The sequence below is a fragment of the Ursus arctos genome, unplaced genomic scaffold (genome assembly GCF_023065955.2).
Source record: "Ursus arctos isolate Adak ecotype North America unplaced genomic scaffold, UrsArc2.0 scaffold_2, whole genome shotgun sequence".
Taxonomy (NCBI): Eukaryota; Metazoa; Chordata; class Mammalia; order Carnivora; family Ursidae; genus Ursus; species Ursus arctos.
In genome coordinates, this window is record NW_026622874.1 from 39,968,158 (window position 1) to 39,991,079 (window position 22,922).

General features: G+C 39.6%; 2 protein-coding genes across 19 annotated transcripts in view; both read left to right on the top strand.

Moving 5' to 3' along the window:
- Positions 1 to 6,621: 6,621 nt before the first annotated feature.
- The window catches only part of ZC3H11A (zinc finger CCCH-type containing 11A), a 33,513-nt gene continuing 17,212 nt past the window's right edge, over positions 6,622 to 22,922 (top strand). The window contains exons 1-6 of one of the 18 annotated variants that reach the window (XM_057314836.1): positions 6,626 to 6,785; positions 7,277 to 7,338; positions 7,433 to 7,584; positions 12,629 to 12,682; positions 13,660 to 14,121; positions 21,972 to 22,170. In XM_057314836.1, the coding sequence (XP_057170819.1) occupies positions 22,117 to 22,170 (54 nt within the window). In that variant the 5' untranslated portion in view covers positions 6,626 to 6,785; positions 7,277 to 7,338; positions 7,433 to 7,584; ... (1 more) ...; positions 13,660 to 14,121; positions 21,972 to 22,116. Of the gene's footprint in view, positions 6,786 to 7,276; positions 7,585 to 12,628; positions 12,683 to 13,172; positions 14,122 to 21,971; positions 22,171 to 22,922 lie in introns of those variants that run through there. The other 17 variants (XM_057314844.1, XM_057314838.1, XM_057314845.1 and 14 more) reach the window with 17 other exon arrangements.
- LOC130544197 (uncharacterized) lies at positions 13,175 to 15,521 on the top strand. The gene is given in 2 exon segments (XM_057314853.1): positions 13,175 to 13,194; positions 13,196 to 15,521. Coding segments are annotated over 2 exon segments (96 nt in total). The 3' UTR covers positions 13,272 to 15,521.

Sequence of the window (22,922 nt, forward strand, 5' to 3'; positions counted from 1 at the left end):
CAGGGTCTGTCCTATATAAAACAATAATTAGGCAGTTCATTGGGGAACACAAAACTAGTCATTACTGGTATAATCGCCCTTCATTTTGCATAATACTGTGTATCTGCAAAGAATCAGTATTAATTCATTCATTACAGTGATAGGCAAGCTTGAAGAAGCAAGACAGCTTCCAATCAGTGTAGGACAATACAAGTGAACTCTGCCTCCTCTCACGAGATGGATTATATTCAAATTCTATGCATTGAAAAAAATGTGAGCAGATTAATACATAAACACAGTATAAAACTCAAACACCAAAAGCCAGTGAAAAGGAAGCTTCTTCCCATGCCACCTAGCGGGTTCCCAGCCCCACCCACCTTCCCCAGAGGCAGCTACTCTTGTACGTTCTTCCAAAGCCCATTCTATAATTTTCAAATAGTAACATTTTACAATGGTCTTTTGCATGTTTACACACATTAATACAGGTGCATAGTGCAAAGCACATCATTGTCCTTCATGACAGCATAGAACTTCATTGTACGGCTGTCCTACTTTAAATTTAGCTGTTATCATATTTATAGTTAAATCATAGCCATGTACGTATGTCATTTCTGCTTGTGTGTGAGTACAAGTATAGGACAAACTTTTGGATGTAGAATTGCTGGGTCAAAGTACAGAGATGTTCATTTTTACCAGTTTTTTTTTTTTAAGATTTTATTTATTTATTTGACAGAGATAGAGACAGCCAGCAAGAGAGGGAACACAAGCAGGGGGAGTGGGAGAGGAAGAAGCAGGCTCCCAGTGGATGAGCCTGATGTGGGGCTCGATCCCAGGATCCCGGGATCACGCCCCGAGCCGAAGGCAGACGCTTAATGATGGAGCCACCCAGGCACCCCCATTTTTACTAGTTTTTATAACAAAAGTAACATATATATAGTAAAACAAGATTCGAACCAGTAGCAAAAAGTATTTTTGAATACTTGAAAAGTATTCAAAAGTGAAAAGTGGAAAGTGAAGCCTCCTTTCTACTTCGGACATCCAGCTCCACGTTCCTCAGTTAATCACTTTTAATAGATTCTCCAGAAAGTAGTCCTTGCCTCAGCGTGTGTGTGTGTGTGTGTGTGTGTGTGTGCTGTTTAGATTATACTTGCATCTAATTTTTAATTTTTTAAATTTTATTTATTTGAAGTAATCTCTGCACCCACTGTCAAGTCACAAGCCCAGATCAGGAGTCGTGTGCTCTTCTGACTGAGCTAGCCAGGCGCCCCTATACTTGCATTTTAGGAGAGAAATTCTGCGATTGTTTGGAAGAGAGATAAGAGAGGGCAAGGTGGAGAGGCAGCAAAACCAGCGAAGAGGCGTGGCAGCAATCCGGAAAATGAGCGACACGTGGCAGGGCCTCCACTAGACAGAAGCAATGGGAATGGAAAAGAAAAATGCAGATTCAAGAGATCTTTAGGAGGCCAAGTCAGTAAGGTTCCTAAGTATTTGGACATGGGAGGTGAGGAAAAGAGAGGAGTCCTCGTTCTCTCCCAGATTTCTGACCGCGTAACTGGGCGGATGGTGGGTGACCCCACCCACGAAGGCAAAGATGTCAGGAAGAGGAGGAGGTGTTGGAGACACGGGGTGGTGATTTTGTTTTGGTAAGCTGAATTTAAAGTGACTCTGAAACATCCAATTGGAGATTCCTGTAGGCAGCTGGACAGAAATCTGGGTCAGAGATACAGGTCTGAGTCACCACGTAATTAATTCATAGTTGAAACCAGGGAAGTGGATGGATAACCCAGAGAGAGAATGCAGAGTGAGAAAAGATGAGGGCTGAGGACTGAATCCTGGGGAACACCAACCATTAAGTGGGGGATGGAGGAAGAGGATCATGCAAAGAGACTAGAGAACAGGCAGGCAGAGAATTTGGAAGGAAGCCAAGAGAGAATTTTGTCCTTTCAATCATGGGGCGGGGGCGCCTGGGTGGCTCAGTCGGTTAAGCATCTGCCTTCAACTCAGGTCATGACCTCAGGGTCCTGGGATCAAGCCCCGTGTCAGGCACCCTGCTCACCAGGGAGTCTGCTCCTCCCTCTCCGTTCCTCTCCCCTGCTCATTCTCTCTCTCTCAAATAAATAAAAAATCTTAAAAAAAAAAAAAAAAGCTTTAAACCATGGGAGGGGGAGTTTAAAGAAAGAAAAAATGGGGGCACCTGGTGGCACAGTTCATTAAGCATCTGACTCTTGGTTTGGGCTCAGGTTATGATCTCAAGGTCATGAAATCAGCTCCACAATCAGCGTGCTTGGGATTCTCTGTCCCACTCCCTCTTCCCCTCCCCTGCTCACATGAGCACATGTGCTGGCGGGCTCTCTCTCTGTCTCCAAGGATGGAAGGGAGGAAGGAAGGAAGGAAGGAAGGAAGGAAGGAAGGAAGGAAGGAAGAAAAAAAGAAAGAGAAAGAAAAAAAATGGTGAATGAGTGTCAAATGATTGCATAATGATTTGGAGTTAGACATGAGTGTGAAGCCTGACTTTGCTACTCACTACCAATGACCCGTTGGACTCATCACTAGAACTTTATAAGTGTTTGTGAAAGAAGGTTAATAATAATACTTATCTGAGTAACAGGTAACAGTAGTAATCTAACAGCTATTTTGAGGATTCAGTTGGATAATGTATATAAAAAATGGTTAGTGTAGTGCTTGGCACATGATAAACTCTCAATATAACTGGTTACTAAGAAAAAGAAGAAAAATAAGCACTAAAAAGGAGCCATTCCATTTAAAACTTGACCCCACTGTGGTAATTTCAGAGAAGCCATGAGGATGTAAATGTAAATGAAATACATTGAAGAGGGGCCCCTGGGTGGCTCAGTCAGTTAAGAGTCAGGCTTCGGCTCGGGTCACTATCCTAGGGTCCTGGCATCAAGCCCTGCATCGGGCTCCTTGGAGCCTGCTTCTCCCTCTCCCTCTACTGCTCCCCCTGCTTATGCTCTCTCTCTCTCTGCGTCTCTCTCTCTCTGTCAAATATATAAATAAATAAAGTCTTAGAAAATAAAAAAACCAAATACATTGAAGAGTGTATGTGAGGTGAAAAAGTAGCCAAGGACCTTGGCAATAAAGATAAGATGAGAAATTAGGTGCACCAGAGAAAAAGAAGGAGCTGAGCATAAGACTTCGTCACCACCCAATTTTTCTTTCTAAATAGAAGGGGGAGTCTTGTATGTTGCTAGGCTTGGGGGAACAACTATAGAGAGACAGGTTTAAAATACAAGAGACTGAACGTCACCACTATTTCAGTCTTTCTGAGACACAACTTTGCACACTTTCTACCTTTCTACAAACTTTCTACTTTTTTGTTCCTGTCCCAAACCCTTTGAGGAACCCCTATTGTTTAAGCAATATTATTTATTTATTTATTTATTTATTTAAAGATTTTATTTATTTATTCGACAGAGATAGAGACAGCCAGCGAGAGAGGGAACACAAGCAGGGGGAGTGGGAGAGGAAGAAGCAGGCTCATAGTGGAGGAGCCCGATGCGGGGCTCGATCCCATAACGCCGGGATCACGCCCTGAGCCGAAGGCAGACGCTTAACTGCTGTGCCACCCAGGCGCCCCATAAGCAATATTATTTAAACGCCTTCCCAACATTCAAGGTCTTCTAGATTCTTGCTCACACCTACTTTTACACTGTTCTCTCTTTCTCTAACCTGGGGACTCCTCCAGTTGAATTTCTCTCCTCACCCCGTCAGGGGTTTCCTTACCTAGCTTTTTTCCTTCTCTTCACTTACCTCTCACCTCTGGCCTGCTCAAGTCTCACTCCCTCTAGAAAGCATCTCCTGAAACACTGCACTTTTCAGTGGCCACCTCCTCCTTTCTAACGCTTCTAGAACTAAAGTAGAGGTTGTAGACCAGCCCACAAAGTGATTTCTGTTGTTATTGTTTTATTTGGAGTAGCTTCCAAGTTGGTGAATTAGAAATTGTCACATAAAACTTGAATTTCCAGTTTCTCTTTAAAAATCAGATGTGGTGACGATGAGTCTGCAACCCCTCCTGGCAAGAATGGGCTGGAGTTCGTGGTAACAGCTGGCCTTCTGCTAGGGCACGGACTCCAAGTCTTACCCTTGCAGCTGCTCGCCGTAGTCATATACACATGGATCTGGTTCATGTAAGTATTTGAGTTTGTAACCATGGCTGGATACTTGGTGTGCACTCCCTGGTAGTTATTTATCTTTATATCTATCACGTCTTCCAGAAAACTTCCACATGGGCATTTCCACACCTTAGGCCCATTTGGGATCCCCCACAAAGCCCAGCACAGCAGCCTAAACATAGGAGTAGAGTTAGTGTAAGGTAATTGAGGATGATGAGGATGAAAACTAGTCTGTCTTTTCTTAAACAACCCATCGCCCAATAAAACCAGTTACCCCACCCCAAAATTAAATACCAAGAAAAAAAAGTTCCATATGAGGAAATAAAACAACCTAAGAACACATTGGGAGTGAAGAGGGGAAGGCAGTCCTAGGAAGGTTGATTTCAGTGAAACCAGTTCTGGTCTTGCAACTAGAGCAGAATGTTGAAATGTATCTGTTGTAGTTAGTTAGCAGGTGTTTGTGATTTCTATTTAAGGTTTCTTGCTAGACGGCTCTGTTGGTCCCCATTTCCTCACTCATGTCAGACAGCTGAGCTCCAAAGGCAGGAAGGAAAAGAGAATAGATGACGGACACTGGTGATGGACACTGGGTTGGAGACATGTAAGTATAGAAATGGCTTTCAAGAATACCCCTATTACCCACTGTGCGGACTCATCTAGCATTATGACCCAAAGTCAAAGGGCCAGAGGTCAGATCTTGATGTAAGTGGCACGTAGATTACGGAGGAGAGACAAGGTTTGAAATGTATGGAGCCAGCAGCTAGTCTGTGGAAAATTCTTTCAGTCATCACACTTGTAAAATTGTCAGTGGAAGATTCAGTTATCACTAATACCTGGTATGGTAGAAAGCATCCAAGATAGGCCCCAGCGATCTCTGCCTCGCATTATGCGTGTCCTGCTGAAACTTACTGCAAAACAACCTTACAGTGGAATGGGAACTGTTAAAAAGAATAAAGTAGGCCTCTAAGCACTGATGACCATTAAAAGATATTCAAGATACATTGTACAGTGGGGAAAAAAGCAAACTGCAAAACAATATGGATAGTACAGATAGTTTTAGCTTGTTCCTATTTTAAAAACACTATTTTTTTCATTCTAAAACATATATCCGTTCAACTTTTAATAGCTCTGATTAATGGCCTGTCAGAGGTTAATTGGCTGTTTTTTTTTTTTTTTTGGTCTTTAAGTTATATAAAATAAGATGTGTCTTATTGCTTTACACTTGAGGAAATATGATATAACTATATATAGTATACTGATCAGCACAGGACTGCAGCTTGCAAAGCCCTGAGCTGAAAAACCCTTCAGTTGTTTGGCTAGCCTTCTGCTAAACTGAAAAACCCTATCTAGGTGTTGTGGCACAGACAGAAATTGGTTATCAGGAACCTGCTTCTTAGGTCTGGTTGACATGGCAATCACAGAGTATTGTCACGTAAGGCAGGGATTGGGGCTAAGATTCTAATGTTGTGCCTTCTCACTTTGAAAGGAGATAAAGGCCCAAGTGTGAGGAGACCCAGGACTGCTCTGACCTGTGCTGGCTGAGGCTCCCACGCCAAGCTGGTCTGGTATCTGGTGGAACAAGGCTGGGAGGAAATAAAAGGTGCCTGGAGTCCCATCTGCTTTACCATCAAATGTATGCTTTCTTAGTAATAGAACTGTATCCTTTATCCAAGTTGGGTAAAATGTTGCCAGCAAGTTCTGTTGAGCCACTGACCCAGAGGGGATCTTGGGCTCCTACTCCATCGGAGTAATAGATTTAGGACCATTTGCATACAAAAACGTTAGAAAGAATATATGTTAAATTAGTGAGAGATTATTTTGCAGGAATGAAATTCATGGAGAGTTAAATGTTCTATGGTTGTGTATTACTTAAAAAAATTTTAAAACCACTTATATGTATTACTTTTATAATCAGAGGGGAAAAAGGTAAACACATTCAAATTGGAAAGTACAGGATAATGTTAATAATGAAGTGGCCAGGCGACCACTCCGTTTTCCTTCCCTACTCCAGCCCTCACGAATCTTGTATTGAGCATGAACTATTTTTTTCAATACATAAATTTGTTTTAAGAAATAAAAGAAATTCCCCCAAACCCAATTTCACCTCTTCAAATAAAAATAAAGGCAAAAATCCTTCAACATTGTATGGGGAAAGTAGTTTACTTCTAAATGAAAACTATACATGGTTCAGGCGATTTATTCATGAACCAAATTCTACGAGGGCCTACTGTCTGGTAGACACAGTTCTCGCGGCTTTCTTGCTTACTACCTCATTTGATCCAAAAAAAATTTTTTTTTTAAATCAAACACTCTTTCAAGAACCCCGTAAGTTTCTAAAAACGCATTCCCCCCAAAACGAAGAAACCCCCACGTCCTAGCGCCTCCCCTCTCACGTGACCCAGTGACCCTGGGAAGCCATCTTAAGCATCGCCTCATAGAGGATACTACATCTCCCAGAATCCTCTCGCCTCGCGTCGTGCTGGCACTTTTACTGGCCGAGTCTTAGAGCTGAGCCTGTAGCCAGGCGCCATCTTTGACGCTGGCAGTCTTGGATTTCTGCTGGTGTTGCTGCTGTGAGGACGGCGGGCGGCAGCGGCTAAGAAAGAAGAAAGACTTGGCAGCAAGCGGGAGTCGGGGACGGTGTCGGCGGTTCGGTAAAGTTTCTGTTTTCTGGTAACTAGACCCGTTTTTTGATTCCCGGTGACTCGGGGCAGGGGAGGTGGGGGAGAGGGCGAGGGGAGTGGCTGCGGCCTCCCCTCGCCCGTGGGTTGCGGCCTAGCCCGGGAAGTCAGAGCGGGTCCTTCGGCCCCGCCGTAACGACCCCCCTCCCCCACCTCCCGCCCGCCGTCCTCGCCGGGGCGAGCTGGGAGCCCCGGGCTCCCGCTCACAGTTCCATCCACCCCACCCCCACCCCCTACACCCCACCCCCACGGCGCCTGCTCCTTTCCCAACAACCTTCCTCCCCTCCCCCACATCCGGTGTTGGCGAAACCGTAGGAGCCCGGAGGAGCCCCGGAAAGCCGGCTTGTTCCCCGGCTCCCGGAGAGAGAACTGACACTAGATTGCTTTCTTCGCGACAACAGTTTCCCTAGTTTAGCGGACCCCCACTGCCTAAATCAGACTGAGTGCCAGGAGCTGAATTTACCTACTCTCGTTCCTCTCCAGGGTCCCACTACTTGGGAGATACTCTCAAACTCCACATACTGAAAGCCACCGACCTTAATCCGGTATCCTACACCCCTTCCCTACCTTAATTAACTCCCACCCCAGCCCTCCGCATCGGAGTCAAGAACAACAGGGACACTTCCGTTCTCCTTGTAGGATTGATGAAACCGTAATGAAGAACACCCCCTAAAGTCCCATAATCGGTGCGGATTCCTATGGGGAAGGCCCATGTTGTTGACATCTTGCAGGCCTTGGTTCTGGACCTTGAGAAGGAGGCGGTGGAACTAGTGATAGCGATGCTTTTTAGGGTAAATGTATGTAGGTATCGGGTGAAGGGGAGGGATCAACCGAAAAGGAATGAAAGTGGATTAAAGCTCAAATTTCAGTTTTTGCTGTTCATATAGAGTTCAACTCATGAGTTACTCATTTACAGGCAGTAGAGCTTCTCCAGTCTAAAAATGTCTGAAAACTAAATTCGGATTAACTCTTGATACAAACAGTAAATTGAAAATGCAGCTTGTGACCTTTTAAACTTTTATTCTCAAAACACTTTTTTTAACCATCCACATTTTTAAAAATTTTATTATTTTTATTTAGAGCTGAAAGGGCTCAACTAGCATTTGCTGTTAATGACCAGTATGTGGAGTCTGCTTTATATTGCCAGAATTGACTTTTTGGGTTGTATTGTCAAATCACAGTCCTAAATGATGAATGTTGAATGATGCACTATGTTTTTGTTTAAGTGAAATTTCCTGAAAATAATTAATTTCAGAAATAAGGGAATTTGATGTTGCTACCATGACACATCATAAAAGTATATATTTTAAAAGCTGAAGGCATATCAAGGAGATGTAGTTCTTGATGAAGCAGAAAGAACATGGGCCTGGGATTTGGAAGACCTGGCTTCTAGCTGCTGCTAACTCTATGACTCTGGGAAAGTGGGCCTCGAGTTCTTTTTTTCTGTAACATGAAGAGATTGGACTATTTGAAATCAGATTCAGAACTCAGAAGTTGGAAGGGATCATAAAGCCCTCTAAGAAAAGAATTTGGGAATGTTCTCCATTGCTGTCACTTTTCCTCCAAAAATAACCTGGCTTGGAAGTCATTGTTCCAAAGGGAATCTCATTCCCTGTAGAAATTGGAGACAAGGTAATGCAATTAGGGAGGAACGGCTATATTTCTGTTTGAGTAATAAACCCACTAACAGATTCTGGTACGAATTTTGGAGACATAAAAAGAATGAGTGTATGTACCTTAAGTGTACCAGTTTCCTCACTCTCTCCTGGCAGACGATGCAGCACTTATAGTGGTGCTGGGATTCTGGGTTGTGTTCCTATTAATTCCAATACAGATGAAGAAGACGTGATAGAGGGAAAGATGGTGGCAGAAGGAATGGATAAAGAGGCAAAATTGCCTGCTAAAAAGAAAAGAAAGAAGGGTTTACGGATTAAGGGGAAAAGGCGAAGAAAAAAACTGATCCTTGCGAAAAAGTTTAGTAAGGATTTGGGATCTGGGAGACCTGTTGCAGATACCCCTGCTTTATTAGCTTCCAGTGCCCATGAGCAGGATGAAGAAAGTCTTTTTGAGAGTAATATAGAAAAACAGATCTATCTACCTAGTACCAGAGCCAAGACCTCCATTGTATGGCACTTCTTTCATGTTGACCCCCAGTATACCTGGCGGGCTATTTGTAACCTCTGTGAAAAAAGTGTTAGCAGGGGTAAACCAGGCAGCCATCTGGGGACATCTACTCTGCAACGACATCTGCAGGCAAGGCATTCACCTCACTGGACCAGGGCCAACAAATACGGAGTCACTAGTGGGGAGGAGGATTTTACTTTGGATGTGCCTTTATCTCCCTCTTCCGCTGGAAGCAATGGAAGCTTTGAATATATGTCTTCTGATCCATTAGATGAAAATAGAATGGGTAAGAAACGTGATAAATCAGTGTCTGATGCCCTGAGGGCAGAAAGAGGGAGATTTCTCATCAAAAGTAACATTGTCAAGCATGCCTTAATTCCTGGAACAAGAGCCAAGACATCTGCAGTTTGGAATTTTTTTTATACTGATCCTCAGCACATCTCAAGAGCTGTGTGTAATATATGTAAAAGAAGCGTGAGCCGGGGTAGGCCAGGTTCTCACTTAGGAACATCAACACTTCAACGACATCTGCAGGCCACACATCCCATCCATTGGGCTGTTGCCAACAAAGACAGTGGTGCGGTTGGAAATGGATTAGATGAGGCTGAGACTGAGAGAAATGATCTCTTAAGCGACCCTCTGCGTGGAGAGAAGTCTACAGGCAGCCACGATTTAACAGCTGAGGACCTTAGTGACTCTGATTCAGATGAACCTCCTGTGTTAGAGGTTGAAAACAGTAGAAGATCTGAGAGTCCTGTTCCTGTCGCAGAGCAAGACACTCTAACACTTGCACAGGAGAGAGAAACAACGTGTTCTGAAAATTCAGTCTCAAGTCAAATAAGTCAGGCAATTATTCAAATGATTGTGGAGGATATGCATCCTTACAACTATTTCTCAACTCCAGCCTTTCAGAGGTTCATGCAGATTGTGGCCCCTGACTATAGGTTACCATCTGAGACTTACTTTTTCACGAAGGCTGTACCTCAGTTGTACGATTGGGTCAGAGAAAAAATTTTCTTAACTTTGGAGAATGTTCAAAGCCAAAAGATCCACCTGACTGTGGACATATGGACGCATGACCCATCCACTGACTATTTCATTGTGACTGTACACTGGGTCTCTTTGGAAACTGCACCTTCTTCCAGTAATGGCAGGATCCCCAATTTCAGAAAGTGGGCAGTACTTTGTGTAACAGGGCTGGCCAAAGACTGCTTGATAACCAACATTTTACAAGAATTAAATGACCAGATTGGTCTGTGGCTTTCTCCTAATTTCCTCATTCCTAGCTTCATTGTTTCTGATAATTCCTCTAACGTGGTACATGCAATCAAAGATGGAGGTTTTACCCATGTGCCATGCTTTCTGCATTGTTTAAATATAGTCATTCAGGACTTTTTTTGTGAGCACAAAAGTATTGAGAATATGTTAGTAGCTGCTAGGAAAACCTGTCATCATTTTAGTCATTCAGTCAAGGCTCGTCAAATTCTGCAGGAGTTCCAAAATGATCACCAACTTCCATGGAAGAATTTGAAGCAGGATGAAACTGGCCATTGGATTTCTACCTTTTATATGTTAAAATGGCTCCTGGAGCATTGCTACTCAGTTCACCATAGTCTTGGTAGAGCTAGTGGAGTTGTGCTCACCTCCCTTCAGTGGACTCTAATGACTTATGTTTGTGATATTCTTAAACCATTTGAGGAGGCCACCCAGAAAGTGAGTGTCAAGACCACAGGATTGAATCAGGTGCTCCCCCTAATCCATCATCTGCTCCTTTCTCTGCAGAAACTCAGAGAAGATTTTCAAATAAGAGGTATTACTCAGGCACTCAATCTGGTGGACAGTTTGTCTCTGAAACTTGAAACTGATACCCTACTGAGTGCCATGCTTAAATCCAAGCCCTGTATCTTGGCTGCTTTGTTAGATCCTTGCTTTAAAAACAGTTTGGAAGACTTTTTCCCTCAAGGTGCTGATTTAGAAACTTATAAGCAGATCCTTGCAGAAGAAGTTTGCAATTATATGGAATCTTCAGAGGTCTGCCATATTGCAACTTCAGATGCTTCTGGTCCCTCAGCCATCATAGGAGCTGATTCGTTTACCTCATCTATAAGGGAAGGCACCTCCAGTTCAGGGTCTTTTGATAGCTCAGCTGTAGATAATGTTGCCATTGGAAGCAAAAGCTTCATGTTTCCTTCTGCCATAGCAGTAGTGGATGAGTACTTCAAAGAGAAGTATTCAGAGATCTCAGGAGGTGGTGACCCTTTGATTTACTGGCAGAGGAAGGTGAGCATATGGCCAGCTTTGACCCAAGTTGCCATTCAGTATCTAAGCTGCCCCATGTGTAGTTGGCAGTCTGAATGTATCTTTACTGCAAATAGCCAGTTTCATCCAAAACAGATCATGAGCCTGGACTTTGACAATATAGAACAGCTGATGTTTTTGAAAATGAACTTGAAAAATGTTAACTATGATTATTCTACATTGGTTCTGAGCTGGGATCCTGGGAGTGAAGTTATTCAAAGCAATGAAAAAGAAATATTACCTTAATTTCTTTTTCCTTTTTCCATTTGAAATGGGCAACTTGTTGCTATGCTACTGTATCCTAATTGCTATAGTTGTTATATATAGTTACACTAATTATCCTTCATACACAAGTCTGGGGAAACATGAAAACAAACGTGCTGAAAATTCCTCAGAAGTAATAATAACGCTGACAGAGTGAAGATTAAAAATTTCACAGTAGTAACTCAATGTAGCTGTCTCTCGAAATTTTGTTTATACCAATTAAGAGAGAAAAGATATTTTTTAATTTAAAAAATATAGTGCAGCATTGAAAGGCTTTAAGCTATTTCTGGCTGGAAGATTGAACTTGTAATTGGTTTTAAGTAAAAATTTCTCCCATCATGGGAAGTTTGCTCTAAAACCAATGAAATTGAGGGAAAAAAGCATACTAAGCTGGTATTTCTCCCCCTCTCTCCCATTTTTCTATTTCTTTAAAAACCCTGATCCATTCTTAGAGCTTGGCAAAAACAAAACTCACGAAATTTGGAAATTTCTGATTGCCTCCTCATACTGGTCAGCTTTATCATTTCAACTTACTGAGTGTGATAGAGTTACCCTTTATATTTAGGATTGGATCTGTTGTAAAAGGGAAACAGTAGAAGACAATCAGGAAAAAATTACTTTTAGTCTTTGAATTGCCTTTTTTAACCTTTAGAAAATAGTGTAAAAACAATAAAATAAAGATTGTATGGGTACTTCTTACACGTTATGGGCAAATGGCATAATAAAAAGTTTACAAAAATTGAAAAAGATTGAATGGGAATTGGAGTAAAAGCCCCAGGAGCATACTTTGGACAAACACATTGTCCATTTCCCAAAGAATGTTTCTCTGATTTTAAGTGATCTTAAATGTCTTTAAATATATATGCTGAATGATCCATAATACTGTATTCTTAACTATGAGATTGTTTTTTGGCTTCTAATCTTAGCTGAACATAAGCACTCGATATTTTCAGATGTTAGGAATCATTACCTCACTGGTAAAATGAGAAAATTGATCTCAGTGATCTTTAAAGTCCCTTTCCACTCTTAAAGTATGTTTCTGTGGTTGAGTGGGAGGCCAGAAAATGATGACTTTTAGTAAAAGTCTATTATAGGTTTCAGACTGAATAACTAATGTAAGATCCCAATTTTTCCTTTTTTTCATTTTAGATTTGGGGATATTCCCTGCCCAAAAATTTCCTGGAAAATTGACTAGTATTAAGTGTGAGTAAAAGGTGTCCACTTTTTTTTAAGTTTTGATTTTAGTTTTGTCTTGGATAGTATTTGGCAAGATTTAGCCTAGAAATTATGTAGTATTTATTACATGAGAATCAAAATTGCTTTGTTACGGGGCTGGTTTCAAAATTTAGAACTCATTTCTATGTATCAAAATCGTTTTTTGTTTTTGTTTTTTGGGTTTTTTGTTTTTTTTGGTTTTTCTTTTTTTTAATTCTTAAATGGTAAATGTACCATTGTGAAATGAAATTTCAACTCCGAAAGTTTACCCTTTTACTAACTGGAGTAAATGAATAATTATAAAGTCTTTAGTTGTAGTCATCACTTGTGGGAGAAAAAAAAAAATGAAACCCGGCTGCATAAGCAAGCCTTCGCAGGGCCAATATTGAATGGCATGCCAGTTGACGCTGGTGTTGCTATAAAAAGAAAAAGTCCTCCCTCAGGTAGAAGCTTTCTGTACTTTGACAGTGCCGGTTCAGGATGGCTGTAACGCTGCTCGCCTCTCCAGCTTGCTGCACCACTCTCTAGTTACTCGATAACTGTACGCTTCTATCGTTCTTGGTTAAACACTCCCTGAAGACAATAAATATGATAACGATGTACATACATCCATATTATACACATTGATTCATGTGTAAGGATTTCCCTTCATGTTTGTTCTGTGGGCTGGGCAAAATTTAGTGTAACATTGATACACGTCATGATACTTTGGTATAAGAGTAAGTTCACTATTTTTATAATGAACCCAAATCTGAAGGCTTTTGTAGTGTATTTTAAAAGGGAAAACTTACCCAAATGTTTTATTTCTACACATTTGTGTATATGTGTGTGTGTGTGTATAAACCAGTTAGTATATATGTATATGTATATTATATACATAAAACACTTTATATTTTTTCATACAAGTATGCTTTTATTATACAGATAATAAAGATGGGGGAAGGTTTCTGTTTTTTTCTTAATAGGTGAAGAAATCTTGAAGACCAGAAATTGGATCTTATTGAATTTTGGTGTTCTTTTCTTTTTTCTTTTTCTTCTTTCTTTTTAAATTATATTGTTCGGCTATGGAAGATGGATTTTTTTTTTTTCCAATAATCCTTTGACTCTGAAGTTCATCTTTAAATGAACTCTCTTTTTTGTTGGTTTTTATTTTTGTTTTTGTTTTTGAGGAGATAACTAAGCCTAGCTGTCTCCAGTCTGACAAAGGTTATTCGAATGGACTTAATCTCCCAATAGTTGGGAGATGTTTTAAAAACACGTCCTGTGTTTGAATTGTGGCTGAGAGGTTTCCTTGGCAATGTGAGGAGGAAAATTCTTTCTGCCCCATTATTATTAATTCATGGATTGAGTGTTGGTTCGACCTACAGGCGTAATAGATTGGAACTCAGTGAAGACACAGAGGTTCCTGTTGAGAGCAACCGGCTAATGTAAGTGTGGGAATGGGTTTTTTCTCATTAAAGGAGTGAATATTTTTGTAATTTAAGGCATAATTTTCCTGAATCAGTAAGAAATTTAAGAACCATTGTCAAGATACTTTTTTCTTGTAATTACTTAAAAGCTTTTGGTTTGGGGATGGAAACATTTCCTTCCCCCCCTCTTTTTTGATAGTACATGCACTTGATAAAAAAGGTAAAAACAATATACCAAGGTGGAATCGCCCTGTGATTCCATTTCCTCTTAGGAAAGCACTATCAGTAGTTGATCAGGACATAGTTCCATATCCGTGCACATAGCTGTGGCTCATCTGTTTTTTGTTTTTTTTTTTTAATGACAAGATAGTATTCCTTTATATGGAAGTGCTGTAGTTTAATACATCTCTCATTGATAGACATTTGGGGTTTTGCCATTAAAATAAAAATAGCCCACATCCAATAACAGCCGCTCGTGAGCTATTTCCCTAGAACCAGTTCTCAAATGTAAATTTGTAGAATTATGACAATTCTCTAAAGAGGTTGTACCAGTTTACTGAGTAATTAGTGATGTCTTTTTTGATTTGTTAAAGTTCTTGACATATCCTTTTTAGTAAAAATACTAATCTTTGGTCATGTTGCTGATTATTTGCTGTATAAGTGTTTTTCATTTTATGTAGTTAAGTCTATCAGTTTTATTACGATTTTTAACTCTGGTATCATTCTACAAAAAGTTTTTTTTTTTTTTCAATCTGAGCTTAGAAAAAAATACCGTGTATTTTTTTTTTTTTTTTTGCAGTACTTGGATGGTTATATTTTTTATATTAAAGATGTAATCTAGGGCTACCCTGTGATCCAGCAATCACACTACTAGGTGTTTATCCAAAGAATACAAAAATACTAATTCAAAGGGTTACATGCACCCGATGTTCATTGCAGCATTATCTACAATAGCCAAATTATGGAAACAGCTCAAGTGTCCATCAATTGATGAATGGGTAGAGATGTGTGTGTGTGTGTGTATAGTATACAATTAGCTTATAAGAAAGAATGAAATCTTGCAACAACATGAATGGAGCTAGAAAGTATAATGCTAAGTGAAACGAGTCAGAGAAAAACATACCATATGATTTCACTCATGTGGAATTTAAGAAACAAATGAGCAAAGGGGAAAATGAGAGAGAGAAAGAAAAGCAAATCAAGAAGCCGACCCTCAACTATAGAGAACAAGCTGATGGGTTACCAGAGGGGAGGTGGGTGGGATGATGGGTGAAATAGTTGATGGGGATTAAGGAGTGCGCTTGTGATGAGCACCTGGTGTTATGTGGAAGTGTGGAATCACTATTGTACACCTGAAACTTAATATTACACTGTTTGTTAACTAACTGGAATTTAAATAAAAACTTAAAAAACAAAAATGTAATCTAGGGATTATAGTTATGTGGCATTGCCTCCCCTTACCATAAACATGGTCAATAAAGGTGTCAGATATTGCTTTCCTTTTTGCTAAGCCAGTTATGAATTCAGAATCTTTTTTTTTTTTTTTTAATTTATTTGAGACAGAGCGAGTGAGAGAGCATGAGTGGGGTGGAGGGGCAGAAGGAGAGGGAGAAGCAGACCCCACTGAGCAGGGGAGCCTGATGCAGGACTTGATCCCAGGACCCTGGGATCATGACCTGAGCTGAAGGCAGATGCTTAACCAACTGAGCCACCTTGGCGCTCCCAGAATCTTTCTTAGTGTAGTCCTTTAATTAGTGAGCTGAAGCCTCTTTGCCATCTTTGCTTTTATTCCCTTGGAACCTTTTTGTATGAAGTAGAAATTTTTTTTGTTTGTTTGTTTTTCCCAAATGGGAGGCCAATTTTTTTGTGTTAATTTCAAATGCTACCTTTTTACAAATCACATTTGTGGACTTGCTTAAATTCTGTTGATCCAACACTCATTTGTTTGAGACTATTACACTTAAATGGTATATTTCATATCCGTTATAATATCAAGGAGAGTGAGGTCCTCTCTTCTAAAATTTTTCTTTGTCTTTCTTACTCTAGATGATTTTACAGTCCATCGGGTTCCAATAATAAACTCTTATCATTTGATGTATACATTATTTGGAGAAGTAAACTGCTTTAAAGCCTCTACTCTAGGTCTTCGGCGCCTTAGTAGCTTCACAGTTTTTCAGTTTTTAATTTAACGTGGGTTTTGTATACTTCGTTTTCTTCCTGTATGTTTTACAGCTTTATTGTGAATAGGACTTTGTTACCAAGCTAGCACATAGGAAATTTACTGATTTTTAAAAATACCTTATTAAATATGTTTTAGTTGATTGCTAGATTTTCTAGTTTGCAAGCATATAATCTGCAGGTTCTAAATTTTTTTTGCCGCCTCCTTTCTAGTCTTTATACCTTTCCTTACTTCATGTGCTAGGCTCTGAAACAATGGTGACAGATAGTGGAGACAAGTGCTCCTTTTTTGTTTGTCTGAAATGAGGTCACTTCCAGTGTTTTACCCTTCTGCTTGTGCTGATGGTTTCTTATTGAATGCATGTATGCCAAGGAGGCTCCTTGTACTTTACTGTTTTCATCAGGAGTAGATGCTGCATTTTATCTTTTTTTTAAAGCCATTTTAACTAAAAAAATTCCATTTTTAAATCCTTTTCTTAAACCATGTTTTCCTTTTTGAAATTTTAAGATAGCTGGGGCACTGGGCGGCTCAGTCTGTTAAGTGGCTGCCTTCAGCTTAGGTCATCATCTTGGGGTCCTGGGATGGAGCCCCGAGTCAGGCTCAGCTTGGCGTCTGCTTCTCCCCCCTCCCTGTGCCCCTCCCCCTGGTCATGCTTGCTGTTTCTGTCTCTCTATCAAATAAATAAATAAAAGCTTTAAAAAAATTTTTTTAAGATACCAGAGTTTTTGTTTTTACCCCCCCTTTACTCATTATGTTTATTAATGTAATGAATTTTTTTAATGTTAAAGCACCCTTAGTCCTGGAATAAATGTTTTTTGATCATGTGATCTTATTTTTTTAATATTCTGTAGTTCAGTTTATTTTGGGTTTATGAGCTGTATCATAAGATATCCAAAGCAGTTGTTTTAAACCTTTTTTAAAAAGCAGTGAAATAGTAGAAATGAAGTTCTTTTTCTCAGCTTAGAATACTTCCTTAAGTAATTTTTTCAAGAATATACGGAGTATATAGATGGTATACTTTTTGAGACTTAATGTCTAAAACTTCTTTCAAATCCTGAGGTCTTGAGATGTAGTTTGAAAGGCCAAATCTAAAGTTCACAATTTTCACTTTAAATTCTGGTGCATAACATTTTGTCTTTTGGCATTTAGAGATTCAGATGATAAGTCAGATGTCAAGTCCGATTTTCTTTGTTATCAGTCTGCTTTTTCCTAGAAATTTGTATGATTCTATCTTTATTGAAAATTCAAAATTTTCAGCATATCTCTGGTATAGTAGAGATGTCTTTAAGATTTCTTTTTAATTTTTTGGGGGGTGCCTGGGTGGCTCAGCTTTTAAGTGTCTGCCTTTGGCTCAGGTCATGATCCCAGGGTCCTGGGATTGAGCCCCTCATCGGGCTCCCTGCTCGGCAGGAAGCCTGTTTCTCCCTCTCACACTCCCCTTGCTGTGTTCTCTCTCTTGCAGTCTCTCTGTCAAATAAATAAACAAAATCTTTAAAAAAAAAAAAAAAAAAAGATTAAAAAAAATTTTTTTAAGCAATCTGTACACCCAACATGGGACTTGAACTCACAACCCTGAGATAAAGAGTTGCACCCTTCATTGACTAAGCCTGCCAGGCACCCCAGTAGAGATGTCTTTAAAGAAATTTTCTGCCTGGCATTTAATGAACTCCTTTTGGGTTGGTTTTGTTTTTTTTTTATTGTTGCTTTTTTTTTGTTTGTTTTGGTTTTGGTTTGGGGTTTTTTTTTTTTTTTTTTTGAAGATTTTATTTATTTATTTGTCAGGGAGAGAGCGAGAGCTCGCACAAGCAGGGGAGCAGCAGGCAGAGAGAGAAACAGGCTCCCTGCTGTTTGTTGTATTATTATTTTATTACTATCTCTATCAATTCCATTCCTTTCTTTTAGAATTTCTTTTGTGTAGAAATTGAATCTCCTGGAATTATTTCCATGTTCTGTAACTTTTCTGTTGCGTTAACATCTTTCTGCGTTCTGAGAGATAATCCTGACAATATCTTAAAATTCAGTTTTTGTGTTTTTCATCAGTTCATTGTGCTTTTACTTATATTGAAATCTCTTTTGGGTGGCTCAGTCAGTTAAGCGACCAACTCCTGATTTCAGCTCAGGTCATGATCTTGTGGGGTCCTGGGATCCAGCCCCGCATCAGGCTTACCACTCAGCAGGGTGTCTGCTTTTCTCTCTCCCTCTTCCCCTCCCACTGCACACACATGCTGTTTCTCTCTCTCTCTCTAAAATTTAAAAAAAAAAAAATAATCTCTTGGGGAAAGAGGCTAGAAATTTGAGTTTTCTTATTTTTTGAACTTTGTTTTGTTTCCACTCTTTCATAGCAATATATTCATTTGTATCAAGCTGTATCCTTTTGGGGTGGAGAGGGAGGGGCAGAGAAAGAGGGAGAGAATCTTAAACAGGCTCCATACCCAGTGGGGTACCCACCATTGGCTTGATCTCACAACCCTGAGGTCCTGACCTGAGCTGAAATCAAGAGTCAGACGCTTAACCGACTGAACCACCCAGGAGCCCCTCAAACTGTATCTTTTAAAGCTTACTGAGAACATGACAATTTTAAAGGAATTTCTCCTACATTAATTCAGGGGTGGGATTGGAGAGGGCCAGTTTCTCACCTTAGCTTCCTACTTCTGCTGTTGAAAAGTATTCATATTTTCTTGGTATCATGAATACTTTTGTTTTGCCTTTTAAAACTTAAGAAATTTGGGGTGCCTGGGTGGCTCAGTCATTAAGTGTCTGCCTTTGGCTCAGGTCATGATCCCAGGGTCCTGGGATCGAACCCCACATCTGGCTCCCTGCTCAGCAGGAGGCCTGCTTCTCTTCCCACTCCCCCTGCTTGTGTTCCCTCTCTCACTGTCTCTGTCTCTGTGTCAAATAAATAAATAAATAAAATCTTAAAAAAAAAAAAAAAACAAATTTATCAGTAGGGGGGCACCTGGGTGGCTCAGTCAGGTAAGCAACTAGCTGCCTTCAGCTCAGATCATGATCTCAGGGTCCTGGGATCAAGCCCCACTTCGGGCTCCCTGCTCAGGCATGAGCCTGCTTCTCCCTCTGCCCCTCCCTTGCATGTGTTCTCTCTGTCTCAAATAAAATCCTTTTTAAAAAATTCATCAGTATACATCTTGGTTTTGAGTCTTTGCAAACTTGGGATAGTAGTGATTACTGTCTTTTTTTTTTTTTACATCTTTGGGGAAGGGTTTTTTGGCCATTTTCTTGAATGGCAGTTATATTCTCCCCTCCCCCTCATAGAAAGATACAGAAGTTCAGTGTTTAAAACAGATACACGAAGTAACTGTTCTGTTGAAACATTAGCAAGACTCTGTCCATCTGCTCAGCATTCAGTCTTCATCCTCTGCTTACCTCTGAGGGAGTTTTACGCAGCCTAATTTTTTTTTAATGCAAAACAACAACAACAAAAAAAAACCCTAACATGCAATTCATGCTGTTTTGTTACTATTTCATTAGTACCATTTTGTTGCTTGATGAGTAGCTTGGGGGTTCCTGAAACAAGCAACAGTTTCATATTCGTTCTTTGGGATGTCGTTTTTCAAGAATGTAATTGACCCGTAAGCCTTTTTTTCCTTTCTAAAATATTTTTCAATTGTAAAACTTTTTCATTCTCCTATGATTAGTACTTTTGCTTTTTGCGTATGTGTCATTATAATTATTTGAATGTCCCTTAGAGACTTGATCCTTTTTGGGTTTTTTGTTTGTTTTTTTGTTTTATAGGCTGTTTTTTAAGTTACTTTTGGTGTACCTTCCATTACAGAATGAATTCCTTGTGTTTGGGGTCGGGGAATCCTACTAGTGGCTCAATGAGGTGCTATTAAAGGTCCAACCCTTGTCCCACTCTGTAGTGGATCCTTGATGGGCAAGCCAGTTAAGGCAGACTTAAATTTTTTAGTATATATATATGTTGCCTTGTATTAGAAAATTGAAGGTTATTCTTAACATAAAATAATAAATAGCCACCTATACTCCTACCAACCACTCTAGTAGTAACTGTTGCTAACATTTTGGTTTTGTTTTCCAAACCCTGTTGCTTCATCTTCGTCAGCATTTAGTGGTGTCAGTGTTCTGGATTTTGGCCATTCTAAAAGGAATTTGCAATTCCCTAGTGACATATGATGTGGAGTATCTTTTCATATGTTTATTTACTATCTGTGTGTCGTCTTTGATGAAGTGTCTGTTTAGATCTTTTGCCCATTCCTTAATTGATTTGTTTTCTTGTTGAGTTTTAAATGTTCTTTGTATATTTTGGATACCAGTCCTTTATAAGTTATGTATTTTGCAAAGATTTTTTCTCCCAGTCTGCGACTTGTCTTTTCATTTTCTTAATAATGCTTCCACAGAAACCTCACCAGACACTCCTTTAAAGTTCGGATTTTCTGGTAGCAGTTTCTCGTAGGCTTTTTCTGTCAAGTAGCTCAAAACTTCTAGCTTCTATTGGTGACCTGATTTCAAAGCTTCTTCCACATTTTTAGATATTTTTTCAGCCACACCCCATTTCCTGGTACCAAAATCTGTAATACACTGCATATTACCACGTTGTTTGGATGTACCATAATTTTTTAAAACAGACCCCAGTTTCTGAACATTTAGGTGTCTGGATGTGTCTTCATTTTTAGAAGCAAAGTGGTAGTGAACTTTCTTGTGTTTTATTACTTTGCATATGGGTTGAATATTAACCTCAGGATAAATTCTAGAAATGAAATGGTGAGTCAGAGAGTTTGCAAATTTTAAAGGTTTTATTATATGTTTAGTGGCAGACTCTTAATTCCTAACCTAGGTTGCTGACTTCAAGGCTGGTTTTTATTGTGGCCTGGTCTTCTTGAATTAGGATTATTAATTAGTGGGAGATATGACTGAATTTGATTTAATTGATTTCAAGTTGTAGATCAGTGTTTCTGAAACCTGGTCTCTGATGTACGAGTGTGCAGAAACCCTTTCCAAATTCTGGCATGTGCTCTTGTCATGTGTTTTTACTTTTGTAGAAGCTTTTTAGAACACTTCAGTGTGGGGGCCTTGGTGTGGCAAGGGCTGAGGGTGGGGACTGTTCATGGTTTTTGTAAGCACTGTTTTATGGGAAGAATCCCAAGGACGACTTGTGCTCCTTGTTGTGACTGGTGTGCAATTCCTTGGCCATCTTCATTCCATAAGCTAGTTCTACAGATGTATCCATGGGCAGTTGTTTCAGTTATTCGAGTGAGACAGTTTTTCCCACCTACTTACAGTTACATACTTTTGAAATAAAAATGCTTGTGAATATTGGAACTTTTGTCAGATGAAAAAAATCTAGTTTGTCAGCAATGTAGATTTAGCACATATCCTGTGTAAAATACTATAAGTCCCATTCATGACCTAAAATGTGGATCATTTATGGAGTTAGTGCTTACTTAATCTTATGCTGAAGCCGTGTAACAAGCTCCATAGAGAATACAAAAGAAGGGCATGGCTGTCCTTAACAAAAGTTTTACATTATAAATGAGAATGTATAAAGTTCACATAAGAATAAAATATTAATCAGGGTTCACAAAGCTCTGAATAGGCAAGTACATAATACAGTTAAAATTTGGTTTTAACAATTGGCTTTCAGTTGAGGTGATTTGGAGGAGGAAGTCGAAAGAATTTATCTGAAATACTTTTAATGCATGTCTTCTCATTTTAGGATTGCATTTTAAAGACGATTTCTCTGATTGAGTTGTCTTTTGGAAGATTAAACCCATTTCAAGAGGACTTGGAGCTGGTCCTCGCCTTGAGGAAGCAGTGGCTTGTTTTCAAGAAGCCACTTCTGATCTAAGGATCTACCCAGCATGCCTAATCAAGGAGAAGACTGCTATTTTTTTTTCTATTCTACATGTACCAAAGTAAGAATTGGCGTCTTTAAAATGAGTTCTTTCTACAGTTTCTCTAACGAGATTTGATAAGATTTTCCCAATACACTAAGTTTTTATGTTTTGTTTTGCTCCACCATTTATTACCTGCTATCATCTTCTTAGGAGAGAATAGTACTCCTGGGAGAATTCATTGTTCATCCTTTTTTCCTCTTCATTTTGTTCTTTATGTTCTTCATTTTCTACAAAAGTGAAAAAGTCCACTTTTAGTCATCATTTACTGTTCTCTTATTGATAATAATTATCTGTTGATAGTTAATAATTACCTATTAATAATTACCCTGTTAGGGTGCCTTTGCTTTTAATTAGGAGCACTTTGCCCTGGCTATAAACTTTGGCTGTATTTACGTTGTATTAAATGAATGGGTGGGTTGTATTGTACTTCTAGAAACTGTCGTGGGTTGAATTTGACTTTTTTCTTCAGATTTCCTGCTGAGTAAAAAGCTATTCTTCTAAATACGCTTTTGTAGCATTTTTTCTTTTTCTCTGTCAAAACTTCCTGTTTTTCTGCTTGATTCTTCGGCAGCTCCATTCAGATCTATTCACTTTTCTGTTCCTTTGCGACTAATTCTATAAATGTATATGTTGTTAGAAAAACTTCTGAAATCTTCTCAGTGCTATGTTAAAGTGATCAGTTTTGAGCAAAGCTTGGAGCATATACAGCATTTCGTCTCAGATACTGCCATTGCAGACGTATATAGTGAAGCGTGGAATTACACTTAAAT